Source organism: Manacus vitellinus, unplaced genomic scaffold (genome assembly GCF_001715985.3).
Source record: "Manacus vitellinus isolate BGI_N305 unplaced genomic scaffold, ASM171598v3 scaffold_6_pilon, whole genome shotgun sequence".
Lineage (NCBI taxonomy): Eukaryota > Metazoa > Chordata > Aves > Passeriformes > Pipridae > Manacus > Manacus vitellinus.
This window is the reverse complement of record NW_021940750.1, coordinates 7,666,579-7,680,394: the sequence shown is the minus strand read 5'-3', so window position 1 is coordinate 7,680,394 and position 13,816 is coordinate 7,666,579. Positions and strand designations below refer to the sequence as shown.

Sequence of the window (13,816 nt, the reverse complement as noted above, 5' to 3'; positions counted from 1 at the left end):
TAATTATGCACGTAAATCAAAATAGTTCCAGTAGGAGAAACACCTCCCCCAGCATAGCCAATAGAAGCTCAGCGACATATCTGGCTGCGTTAGGCAGAGCTTCAACTTGGACTTAATTGTAGCCATAATGTTGGATGAATTTGATAAATAGTAGCCTGGGTCAGATAGCGAGAGAACTCTCCTGTGAACAAGGAGATTAATGATTCGTTCAGACAAGAGGAAAATTCTTATCTTTGGGTTGACCAGTAAACCTTGTCCTCTTGTTACCTTTAGTTCAGTTGGCTTTACTCAGCTGGTATGTGGTCCCTGTCCCTAGATACTTGTTCTTTTGTTCTTTCTGAGTACTAAATCCTGGATGCTTATGTTTGACCTGTGGTTTCACCTGTTTAGCCAGATGTGGCATAGTTAAGCACTGCAATAGATTGTAATATGTAATTTCCTTTGAAGATCTAGGGCTCGTTCAGTAGTGATCTTCCTGTCTGTAAAATGAAATAATACTTCTGCACTGCATAGGGTATTGTAAGAAAAATCACATTGAGGGGTCGACAGACAATTAGTAGTGGCTAGTAATGCTGCACATGGTCTCCTAAAAGCTTAAGTGTAAAGTTTTTGCACATTAGTGTCATCAAGGCCTGCTGAGAATTTAGTAGTTTGGTCAGAATGCCTAATTGAGTGATTAATCAGGGTAGTATAGATTTTTTAGGGTTTTTTTTGTTGTTGAAGTTTGAATTAAAGCAAAGAATTAATGGTTTTCTGACTGGTATTGACAAATAGACCAGTTCTAAATTTTGCACATTTCTGTTTGGTTATTTACGAATTCAAATTTTGTTTCATGACTACTGAGAACTTCACTTAAAATTCAGTTTTTGTTCAGTTAGTGCTGTTGCTTCTACTGAAACTGCTATTTGAACATTTGGCTGCTGTTCTTCAATGGTGGTCATTCTGTGCAAGAGAGAACTAATTCTTTTATAAAGCTGAGATGTCTGTAAGTTTGCTCAGCTATGTGAAAGCATTAATATGCCAGAATTAATTTTTGTTGCGATCAGCTTGTAATAGAACTTCTGACTCCATTATTCTTCTAAAACCACATTAAACAATGCATGCTTTTCAGTGGGTTTTTTTTTTGTTTCCCTTAAGCTCTTTAGTGCAATCAAAATTTTTTCCTAATTCTGAAGACAAAAACCCTGAGGATCCTCTGTCTGAAGTAAAAGATCCTTTACCTGAGAAGCTTAGAAATTCTGTGGTAAGTAGGCTTTTTAGTTTTGGTATTGGTTTTGTTTTTTTTTTAAAATTTATTTAAAGCATTTGCTTTACATTGGTTTGTATAGCATCAATCTGGGTCTTGCTTACGCTTGTCACCATGGTGCTGATTAGATGGATATCAGAGCATTTCCTTGAACTCTGCTGGTGAACCGAAGTGCTCTAAGAAGAGTATAATGCTCATATTGCCATTTTAAGTTATTTAGAAGTAGACATGAGAGCATTGGAATTCCCTAGTATGAATTCAGTGAAGTATCACTGAGGATTTTCTTCTAGCTCATCAATATTAATAAATGATACTTGAGTTTTGTGCAGGAGTTAATGGAGAAGAGTTAATTGTGGCAAGAACTATATGAACCTAGTATTTCTAATAATGTGAGGAAGAGCTTTGTGCTTGCTATTCCAGAAGTGGAAAATAAAAATGGTGAAAGTGTTGTGGGGCTTTCTGTGGTTTGCTTTGGATGTTTTCAGTTGTTTTGTTGTTTGATTTCTTTGGAGGCAGATGTAACCTGTTCCATTTACTTAGGCTCATACTTTGAAATTTTAGTACCAATTCACTCCAAGTATTTATAGAAGTAATATTTAAACATTATCCTTTTTCACACAGTGTAGCAATAAATAAAAGGCTTAAGAAGCTTAGTATGTTTAATTTGTACAAAAGAAGGTTGAACATTCACTTAGCTTTGTGTAGGGCTTGGCTGTAGGGGAGGAACAGTATAACTGGGTTTCTCATAATACAGCAAGCACAGACATGATGAGGTGCAACCTGTGGAAACTGGAAATAAATATTTAGAGCAGAGAAACTGCAGTTCTTCTAACACTGAACAATAGAGACTGACAGGAGCTGCAAGCTCCTCTTTAACTCTTAAACTGGTTTTAGTCTCCAAGGGGGCAGGGGAGCTGAGGATTTTTGATTCTAGTCTTTTTTTCAGTGGTTTTTGAAATCAGGACTAATTGATTTAAAAAAAAAGTAAGCTGTAGCGCAAGAAGTTAAAACTTTGCAGCAGTAGTTGCTCTGTGTATTTGTCGATTTTGGAGTAGTTAATCCTTCGATGATTTTCTTGGCTGTAAATAGCAGAGTTGCCATGGCCCTAAGCACACATTGCCCCCTTGTGGCCGACTCTGGCATTACTAGTTTTGTCATTTTTTTTCTCATTATCAACGATTTGTTTTCAGTTTTTAAGAAGTAATGGAAAATTCAAACTCATTCCAAAGGATTCCAAAGCTATCCTTTACCCTTCTGAAAGGGAGGGGATAAAGGGTTAAAGCCTCATTGTTTTCCCTGGTTGATAGCTCTGCCAAGGCAGCACTCTTCCAGAGCTCTTAATTGCCCCATGATTTAAGCAATTCTTAGATCATAAAGGGGAATTTTGATTGTCCCTTCCATCTCTTTCATCATTGCTTTATGGGGGGGCAATCATTGCACCCCCTCACGGTCCAGAAGGAGAGAGAGAATCTATGGGGTGTATTGATTTGTCCTTCCCTGCTATTGATATGCACCTAACTTAGTTAAACTCACGCTCTTAGCTGTAGGATTTGTCCTGTGAAATTTCTGATAACTTCAATGGAAGTAATTAACACTGGCATAATTTGAAAATCTCTAATCGATTTCAGTGTTACTGTGTATGTATGTTAACAAGGTATTTAAAGGTTGGACTTGATGATCTTGGAGGTCTTTTCCAACTTTAATGATTCTAAGAGGACAACTAAAGCTGATATTTTCTAAAATTGTTTTATTTTTACTCTGCAGAGTGAACGATTGCAGTCTGACCTGATTGTGTGTATAGTCATTGGTGTACTCTATTTTGCAATTCACGTCAGTACAGTATTTACAGTTTTACAGGTAAGGTATTGCTTCATGTCTTCCATTTGCCTTCTGTATGCAAATACTTTGTGATATAAAGCTTATTTTGATAGTTCACTGAGTCTCCTGACTAGTTTTAGATGGTCTTTAAATATATAGTGTGATAAGTACATGACTGAAGTTCTTCACTTTTATGTGCTCAAAAAGTCATCTTCCCCTGTTCTTTCCTAGTTTCTGCTTATATTCTGGACTTTGTTTTAGTCTCTGACACAAAACACCCTCTTTTGTTTCATCTATCTCAGTTAAATAGTCAGGATCATTTTGGAATAAGGAAAAAAGAAACTTAAAAAAGAGTTTAAAAGGTTTGATTCCTAAAGTTTGAGGGGCTGAACCTTGACACATTAGTTGCATGCTAGCATGGCTGTTTGTAGACTATAGTATAGGGGAGTACCTCTTTACTGGAATGGTTATTTACAGGACTAACTAATGTCATATGTGACTCCTACTTGATGATGACATGGGACTAGATCCTGTGCTTGAATTTAAATTAAGCATTTACCTAAAGAGTTGCAGTTACTGAGTTTTTTATTTTGGTATTCCTGTAATGGAAGTATTGATTAGGTTATGAACAGCTTTATGTCAAGCAAATGAAAATTTCTTTTATGTATTTTAGAATGATTTTATACTCCTCCTGCTGCCTAAAGTTAAACTAAAAAACTAATTTTAAAAAGCATATGTATTTAGGTAGCTGCATGTTTTCAGGTCAAGTGCCCTATTTAAGCAGGTGTACTAGTGTTTTCTAAGGAACATCTCTTCTATTGTATGGTTGAATTTCAGCACTCCTCTGCAATGTTGCATTCCCCCATGTTTGAGAAAATTGGCTGCATGTTTTTCACCAGTTGTATAGTTCAATAGACTTAGGCTTCACCGAATTCAGAAAGAGCTTATGACAAGACAATGCAATCCCAATTTTTCTATTACTTATCTAGAAATTTTGAGAAAATTTTAATGTTTGGAAAGCATTACTGTGAAATCCAACCTTCATACCACGTTAATATTGCAGTATTTTGTGACTTCTGTGGAAAGGTTTGGTCTTATGGGACGCTTCTTACTTTCTCAAGAGAATATGAAATTAATGATTTGGTTTTGCTTATGCTTATACCTCCTTTTATCCAGCAGACGGAAATGTAAATTGGGTTCAGCCTTTAGAGAATAGTACCTTTTTAAAATGAAATGCATATGGGTCAGAAGCAATGGACTATGAAAGAAGATTGGTGTACTATTTTTACTTTAAAATACATTTCAACTCAGTGAAAATTTGCTAGATACAGAGAGGCTTTTTTCTTGCAGGTTTTCTTGTTTTATCTTAAAGTTAGTAGTACAGTCTTCCATGAGGAAATAATTTCCCAACTTAGTATTCCAGGAGCACTTGCCTAGATGCTGGAAAAAGTATTACGTTGTTAGTGTATTATTTTGTTTATAAAAAACAAACCTTAATTTCTTCAATTCTTTTTTTTTTAGCCTATTTTAAGTTATGTTCTTTATGCATTGGTGGGTACGGTAGGCTTTGTGACCCATTATGTTCTGCCTCAACTCCGAAAGCAACTTCCTTGGCATTGCTTTTCTCACCCGCTGCTGAAAACCAAGGAATACCATCAGTTTGAAGTCCGAAGTAAGTATCATTCATAACACTTTACTGAACTTGCTGTAGTTGCTGACCTTTTAATAAACTTAATTTCTTCTCTTTATTACTCTTACCACCAGAGTTTTTAATTATATCTCATCTATAAATGTCTTACTTTCTCAGTTCCTCCTGGTTTCATTCCATGACGTTTTACGTATCTCTTAGTTGATGATGGTAATACATGTGCTAACATTATCCCAGAGCAGTTCCACTAAAACAGTGTCTTCAGAATCTTAAGTGGCCAAGTTTGTGTTAATTATTGCTTCAAGAATTTTTCATAAACATTGACTGTGTTTCATTAGGTGTTTCCTCAGAAGAAGAGAATTATCAGAATTGATTCACAAACTTTCAACCTTTGTAGCAGCAATGCAGTGTGGTCTTTTCATTGATGTCTAAATTGTGGGATTTTTTTCCAGTGACTGGATGTAAAGATAAATATGAATAGCAATTGTAGTATGATGTCAAACTTTATTTGGAAGAAGTGAAAAGGGCTATTGTATGCCTTAAATTTTTAATCTATAAAACTAGAGAAGCTATAGTTGGTGCCCTTTTGCTGATACATGGCTTAAGTATTTCCAGATGTTGTAGTGTTTTCAGGAAAAATGGAAGTCATAGCCAGTAATGTTAAATATGAGTTTGTAACATCTTCCAGTTTAGTCCCTGTAACTTAAAGAATTCATGCCATGTCACTGACTAATAGTCCTTATGGCTTCTGTTGTAGAAAAGGAGCTTCAGTTCTTGCTGGGGTTCTTGTAGACATGTGCAGTCGTTCACAGCACTGAAAAAGCAGAGGACCTTTTTCTAGCCTCTTTTCAAGTATGCCTTAACCCTTTATGTATGCATCAATATGTGCATCAATGTTTAACATAACTTTTGACATAGGTTCTTCTAGACTGTATTGTAGAATACTTTTTCTTATTTTAATTTGCATTAACTTGAAACGTTCGTTGCAATTCTTGAAGTTTAAAAGAAGTTCTCAAGTCACAGACATTTGTGTTGTCAGATTATGTAGGCTCTTCTGTATTGTAGAGTTGTAAACCAAAAGTCTTTCAGATTGAATATGGTTGGAAAACCATCCTTTTATGTGAGATAAAGTACATAATGTCAAACAGCTTCATCAATAGCAATGTTGAAATCAGTGAAGAGGTGGCAACCCAGTTTGTTTCCTTCCATATGCAGTAAGCAAGTAGCTTGTGAACTGTTCTATTGTTGTATGAACAGTGCGAAAACTCTTCTCTTTTTTTTTGTTAAATAAAACTGCGAAAATCTGGTGTGAGAATACAGTTAATGTTTGGCTCCACACATTATTTGGATCAAGAATCTTCATTCTGTTAGAATTTGATATGACAGTGCTATCTGATTTTTTCTTTTTAATGTATCTTGATAGATGCCGCGCATGTTATGTGGTTTGAGAAACTTCACATTTGGCTCCTTTTTGTAGAGAAGAATGTTATCTATCCACTGATAGTCCTCAATGAGCTTAGTAGCAGCGCTAAGAATATTGCTAGTCCAAAGAAACTGGATACTGAGTAAGTAGAAAAGGAGATCAAGTAATCTTGAGTATGTCTGCTGTGGTGGAAAATTAAATAGTGAGTTCTGGTCTCAATGGGAAGACAGTTAATGCTATTGTCTTAAGACTAATGCAAGGAATAAATAAAGCTTTTCTTTATGTAAAAGCCCTTATAAAGCCAAGTCACCTTGCTGACTTAAACTGAACGGAGTATTACAGTATTAAACTAAAAATGCCCACAAAGATAAATCATTCAATTCATAATACATACTGTAAAGATTGCAGGTTGTAGAGTTACCTAATAGTGTGATAACAGAGTTTCTGTGTTTATCTTCAGAGTCTATAATATGATTATCCAGACTCAAGCTCAAGATAGTGGTGATTTGTTCTGGTATTTTATCAGGTGTAAATTTCAGACCTGTTCCCCAAGTTGGTGTGCCAGCTTGCAACCCCTCTAAAGCTTTCATCTCTCATCAAGGAATTCCCCAGGCCTTCTAGCCCCTAAGTATAATCCATATCCAGATGGAATTGCACACTGCTTCTTAAATTGAGCCTTTGTTATAATCCCCTGAGCACTGTATCTGACTGTTTCAGCATATGAGAGTTAAATAATAGGCCCTGCAATTTTTAGCCTTTGAGAAACAGTAACCAGGTGGCTTTTTTGTATTTGAAGTTCTATTGAGTTAGAACAAAAGAGAACATGAATCTCAAAACAAAATGGAATATGGATTGGGGGAAAGTGGAGGGCTGAGTATTATATTTTTTGGGGAGGGGATGGGGGTTTGGCTTTTTCAATTTTAATCTCTATATCTAATAAATTCTTACCTTGGATTCATTATCACTGTCACTACAAGACCTTTGGGAGGAATATTGCCATTATATTACTCTAAATTTTTATAACCCTTTGATCTGTCAGTTACTATCTCAAAAAAGAATGAAATTGCAGTTCCCCCAGTAAAAACTAGAGCAGTGGTTTTTACTACTAGTAGTAGAGTCATGCAGGAAATTATAACCCAGTGTTCATTAATGATCTCTTGATGATTAATCTAGCATTTTTGCATTTCAGTATTCATAATCTAAATTAAAGACCAAGTTTCTCTTCAGAATACAAGGATATTTCATCTCTTAATTTTTTTTTACTAGTGGTACTCTTACAAATAATGCTCATCCTTGGAACATTGATGGACTTGAAAATACTGATAAAAAGACTTAGTAACCTCTTTAAAAAAACCCCAAATCCAAAGTTGTCTTTTAAAAAGCCAACAAACCAACAACCCCCCAGTTCCAAAAGCAAACTTGAGTTTGAAAAGATTGGTGTTTCATGACAGCAACAACTTAAGTGGTCTTTAAACCCCTTTTGGACAGCAGATAGTAACTGTTTTGTGTGAATTTCTTACACAGGTTGGGTGCTTTAATGATCACAATAGCTGGCTTGAAGTTACTGCGTTCATCATTCAGTAGCCCAACGTGCCAGTATGTCACTGTTATTTTCACAGTGCTCTTCTTTACTTTTGATTACAAAAGTTTTACTGAGACCATGCTGCTAGATCTCTTCTTCATGTCCATACTCTTCAGCAAGGTAACTTCAGCTCTATTCCTAGGTGTTTCAGGTTATCCAAAAAGGAAAACTGATAGTCCTAGCTGATAGGTAATCTTGCAGATCCTCAGTCGTACTTGTACTGTAATTAATATGCTGTAAGGCAGCTAAGACTTCTCCTTGCCAAAGCATTTTTGTTTGCTTGAGAAACCATATGTAACTTTCTAAACATCTCCTGAGTTTCTGTTAGTAGAACAATGAAGCATATTATGTTATTTACTTTTGTAATTACATCCCTTTCCTAAGTCTGAGGCTTCTGGTAGAACCAGTAAGAACTCTAGGATGACCAGTAAATTCCTCAGGATGTTTGTGTACTGCAAAGCATATTGATTCTTGGCTAAATTGCTGAATTGTTTTTCTCTTTTTTCTTTTTTTTTTTTTCCTGTAGCTTTGGGAACTCTTTTATAAATTGAGATTTGTATATACCTACATTGCTCCATGGCAGATCACCTGGGGATCTGCCTTCCATGCTTTTGCCCAGCCCTTTGCTGTACCACGTATCCTTTGAAAATGCAGGCTTTCTCCTGAAGTTGTGTATTTATAACTTCTGAATAATGTGTTATAATGGATTATGTATTATTGGGTAAACCTACTGAAGGAACCGGCTTGTCTAGTGAGTATTTATGAAAAAACTGTGCACACTTGTTACAGTGCTATGAATGATACAGTAGCAGATAAAGTAGGAATAGAATGCTGGCATGAAAGAATGCTGGCATGAAAGAAACATGGAGCAGAATCCATTCTGAAAATGACACAGCTTTTCTTCTCACAGTCATTCCCTTTTATGAGAGTCACTAACTATGGTTTTAGTTCTTGACTTTTGCATTTTAAACTTCTGTAGACCTGTCGGAGTGGACTGTTCAGTTAGTATTCTTGATAGAATTTTTGAATGACTACCGTGTCTAGTGCCAAATTCTCATCTATTTCAGTTTTCAAAAACAAAAATAATCTAATTGGTGGAGATACTGTAAAGGCACTTTGCTGCATAGAAATTTGTAGAGATCTTGTTTTGTTCTTAATTGGTGTTGCTGTCTATATCTGATAATATTCCAGGAGCTTAAAAAAACCCCGTAGTTGTTGCTTTGCTTTCCTTAATTCTCTTATCCTACAGATTCTGCCATGTTGTTTGTCCAAGCAGCTGTGTCAGCTTTCTTCTCTACTCCACTGAATCCTTTTCTGGGAAGTGCAATATTCATCACTTCATATGCTAGGCCTGTCAAATTCTGGGAAAGAGATTACAAGTAGGTGAAATCAGATCTTTAAAGTTTGTGACATTTGTTTTTAATCATGTAAATATGTCTAAATGTGTTGGTTTTGTGGCTTTGTTGGCTATTCTGCTATGTTTTTCCTCAGACAACACTAGTGTATAGTACTGAAAGTTTTCAATTAACTTATTTCTGAAATACTGTAGTAGCTGTTTTTTTACACTAGGAATGTTTCAAGCTTCACTGCTTGAAATAATTTCTACTTAGAGGTATGCTATCCTGATGATTTTTAAGCATAAAAACTGTGTTATTGTGAAATGCAGTTTTAATCAGATAGTGGATTTATGTATAAAAAGGTTTGGAGGAGCAGTTCATAAGTGTATTTTACCTGCGTTCATTATTGCTTAGCTTACAGCAAAACTGGCTAAACTCAATATAAGAATATTTTAAAGTAAATATTTTTTGATCAAGGTGGGATCAGTAGTAGAAGAATCTTCATTTCAGGTTGTACCTCCTTTTGTTTTATTTCTCTGAAGTTCACTATTGTTGATAGAGTAGCAGCATAGGGCAAGATGAGTGGATATTTCTGGTAGTTATTATTTCCCTTCTAACATTAGAACAGTTTAAATACAATGTTCCAAATCTTAGATTAAAGAGTTATGGTTGTAACTTCAGACAATGAAATAACTGTCTGAAAATTGCTCTTTCAGTAAAGTCTACTGGAATGTTATCTGCGCTAATTTAATTGTTTTAAAGTTTATTTCTCACATCTAAAGCTTTATATCTATCTAAGAAAATATATGCACTTAAATCTAAAGTTAAAGATTATTCTATGGCTATCTGCTGTGGACAAAATTTATTAAGTAATATAATGCTATCACAAGCAGAAAATAATTTTATATATGAGAAGAGCAAAAAATTTGCATATAAAATTATTGTAAAATAACTTTTTGAAACTATTTTAGTGGGAATATTCTTTAACAGTTTTTATATTAGTAGTTTCTTCCCTTAGATTTTCTTACAGTAATATATTTTGTATTAATTATGCTTTATTTTATTCTTTTCAGCACGAAGCGTGTGGATCATTCAAATACTAGACTGGCTTCGCAGCTTGATCGGAATCCAGGTAGCTTTCCTAGTCTGATTTTAGTGGTTGATTTGGAGTTTTTTTGGGGTCGGTTTTTCAGGGGGGGTTTTTTGGGAAGTGGGGGTGGGTTGGTGGGTTTCTTTTTTTTTTTTCTTGAGGGGTGGGTAGGTTTTCTTATAGTGGCATTTTCTTCAAATGTAAATGGTTTCTATGGGATCTTTATAGGATTCATGTTCAGTTTACCCTCTGATCTTCTCCAAAACTTTCAGTTGGTCTATCTTCTGTTACTTTCTCTTCCATCACCTCTCTTGCTTTATTCTTTATACTCCCCCCTGAGTTTTTTAAGTTTACCCTTACCTTTGTGTTCCTGCTTTACTTTTTTATTTCTAATTGTAGTATGTGTTAAACTGTTTTACTTTCTATTCTTGAGTAATTAAAATAGCGCCAAGTATTATTTGAGGGTGTCTCAATGTCATGATGATGAGACCAGTACAGTTATTACTGAGATACTTCTGTGCTCATTTGCTTTTGCTCTTTATTATCTTGAATGGGTTGATGGGAAATGCATGAGTGGAACTGAACTATTAACTTGGAAAATGGAGGAGTGACTAAGAAAAAATTTGGTTCAAAGTACAAATGTCACTTGGCATTCATTTGGAGTACTTTTCCCTTAAAAGAGGGGGAAGTGGGACTGGAGTATGACCTTGAAACAACATTGCTGTTCAAAAAATGCAGGGTTCAGTGTGAAGTGATAATTGGCATTCAAGCTTGATGTTTTTCTACAGATTCAGATAACCCAAATTGAATCTTCCTGCAGGTTCAGATGATAACAACCTGAATTCTATCTTCTATGAACATTTAACCCGTTCCCTTCAGCACAGCTTATGTGGAGACTTATTGTTGGGTCGCTGGGGAAACTATAGTACTGGGGACTGCTTCATCCTAGCCTCTGACTACCTCAATGCACTAGTACACCTTATAGAGATAGGAAATGGCTTGGTCACCTTCCAGCTGAGGGGGCTTGAATTCAGAGGTGAGTGTCTTACACTTCCTTAACTGTCTGTACTAAAAAGTTGTCTTCTGTTTTAGAAACAAAAGTAATTTTCAGTTCCATCCTGTAAATTAATTTCTTTGAAAATGGGCTGCAGGGCCTCTTTATGCTCCTATCACTTGATGCAAAGTCTGTCTTTCCATTTTAGTACAACATGCCTGCCATAGTTACTTCTCAGAGAAACTCAAGTCAAATGTGATCCTAGAGTGCAAATTAAGCTATCCAAATCTTTTGTGTTCATTGGCAGATAGTTCACTTAGTGTTAAAAAATGTAATTGGAAGTGGGTTGAATTTTAAACTCTTAAACACAAGTTCACATTAAAGCAATCATAGAAAGCTTTCAATGCTTTGTTCTTTTCTCTGTTTTCTCTCATAAGGAACTTACTGTCAGCAACGAGAAGTAGAGGCCATCACTGAAGGTGTAGAGGAAGATGAAGGTTTTTGTTGCTGTGAACCAGGCCACCTTCCTCACATGCTTTCCTTTAATGCTGCCTTTGGGCAGCGTTGGCTGGCTTGGGAAGTGCTTGTGACAAAGTATGTTCTGGAGGGTTACAGCATCACTGACAACAGTGCAGCTTCCATGCTTCAAGTCTTTGATCTCCGGAAAATTCTCACTACTTACTACGTGAAGGTATGATTCAGATCAGTATGACCCTCGGGGGAAGACAGGCTGGATTACACCTGGAAACTGCTTAATGTCTTCAACTTCTAATGTCTGTCATATGAGGATCATAGAATGTGATGATAATTAGAGATGTATGAACATCTTCTTTAAAGGAGGACAGGGTTTGTTGTACTGATGGTGACTCAGATGGTGCATGAGTAGGACAACGACCCTGTAGTCTAGATCAGAGAGAGGATAATTTCTAGCTGAAGCTGGAATAGAAACTTGAAAACTATAACCCAAATATAATAGCTGTGTTGTAAATGAAAAGTTAAATAGTCTGTTTCTCTTAGAGAAAACCAGGCTCTTAGGTCCTTGTAAGCTGTCCAAACCCATCTTTGAGTCTTAAAAAAGGAAGAAAGTCCTGGCCTGCAGTTTTAAGAGGACTCTAGACCTCAGATCCCTTCAGATAATCAGTGTACTAATTGAGATCTTTCATAAGCTACTCTCTTTCAGAGAGCTGAAAATTTTCAGGTTAAAATATTTCCAAGATACTTATTCTCATACACACACAAGTTATGTTCCCCAGCACAAGGGTCTTAAAATGTTTTGTGTTTTAGCACTATTTTATTTAGAGTTCTTTAGAAATTTAATATCTAATCCTTCATGTTAACTAGATAAAAATTTCTGTGTCTTCTGCAAAAATTATAGTGACAGTCCGGTCCCATCCTCTTTTCCTTTCCTTATTTCATCAGTGTAGGCTTCAGAAATCTTGACAATCTTTGAAAAATACTCCTATATACCACCTGTGTTTTTTGTGCAAATATGTTGCACCTGTGAGCTAAATAAATACTACTGTGTGTCAGTTTTGTTCGTTGCCAGGAAAATAATGCAAATAATTTGAAATGATCAAGATTATTGACTGGGTTTTTTAATTGCAATGACTCATATTCTTAACTACTACTGTTTCAGGGAATCATCTATTATGTCACGACATCCCCCAAGCTAGAGGAATGGTTAGCTAACGAGACAATGCAGGAAGGTCTGCGGTTGTGCACAGACCGCAATTATGTTGATGTAGACCCAACATTTAACCCCAATATTGATGAGGATTATGACCATCGTCTGGCAGGGATCTCAAGAGAGAGCTTCTGTATGATATATTTGAACTGGATAGAATACTGCTGCTCTCGAAGAGAAAAGGTAAGTATGGACATGTGAGGAAAGCCATTCACTATTCTAGGATGGTCTCGTTTTTTCCCATTGGCTTGACTTATTGGCTGGTTCAATGCTGATTTTTAAAATAAATATGTATAATCCAAATATTTTCATTGAAATGGTTTTGGTCTTCTACTTTTGAGAATTTAATAAATTCTATAAGTAACTTATGGTGTAACCAGTTAATGAATTTTGTTTGCCAACTCAGGCGAATTGGTTGAATCTTAGGCATTTATCTACATACAAAACAGTATGCTTACAGAATTGATGTTTTGTGCTTAGAAGTGAGTGCTCACAAATCAAGCCTAACTTAAACAAAAAAGTACCAAAGCAAAACAAAACCCCATAAAACCCCAAATACCTGTTGCCAGTTTATAAGACTGACTGCTTTTTTCTCATTGATCATACTGTACTGTTTTCCTTTGGACCGCTGGAGTTGTTGGCTTGTGAAAATTATCATCCTGTATTCAACCTTTTCTTCTCTCCAAAATCTTTCCACCTTTTAAACAGAAGTATGGTTGTAGAGGAATGCCTTGACTTCTTACTGTTTACAAAATGACTGTGTGTGGTTTAGTCTAATTAGTGTTGCCTTTGAGAATAAGCAGAAATTAATTGAGATTAAAGGGACAGAAATACAATTGGAATTTAGGTGTTTAACGAACGATCCAAGACTTAAGAATTCAGTTTTGCTTTGGAGGTAAGAGATCAGTAAGAAGCCCGTTTTCACATGTGTAAGTCTTAGTGTCCTGTGGTCAAATGACAAACAACAGCCAAAGGAAATTGTTTCCCTTCAAGT

At 35.7% G+C, this 13,816-nt stretch overlaps 1 protein-coding gene across 7 annotated transcripts in view; it reads left to right on the top strand.

Annotated features, from left to right (window-relative positions):
* The window catches only part of PCNX1 (pecanex 1), an 81,732-nt gene that overhangs the window by 49,891 nt on the left and 18,025 nt on the right, over positions 1 to 13,816 (top strand). For all 7 annotated transcript variants that reach the window (XM_029964317.1, XM_029964312.1, XM_029964316.1 and 4 more), the window contains 11 exons: positions 1,138 to 1,243; positions 3,011 to 3,103; positions 4,586 to 4,736; positions 6,136 to 6,277; positions 7,660 to 7,837; positions 8,244 to 8,352; positions 8,967 to 9,096; positions 10,128 to 10,186; positions 10,965 to 11,180; positions 11,576 to 11,829; positions 12,775 to 13,005. In XM_029964317.1, the coding sequence (XP_029820177.1) occupies positions 1,138 to 1,243; positions 3,011 to 3,103; positions 4,586 to 4,736; positions 6,136 to 6,277; positions 7,660 to 7,837; positions 8,244 to 8,352; positions 8,967 to 9,096; positions 10,128 to 10,186; positions 10,965 to 11,180; positions 11,576 to 11,829; positions 12,775 to 13,005 (1,669 nt within the window). The remainder of the gene's footprint in view (positions 1 to 1,137; positions 1,244 to 3,010; positions 3,104 to 4,585; positions 4,737 to 6,135; positions 6,278 to 7,659; positions 7,838 to 8,243; positions 8,353 to 8,966; positions 9,097 to 10,127; positions 10,187 to 10,964; positions 11,181 to 11,575; positions 11,830 to 12,774; positions 13,006 to 13,816) is intronic.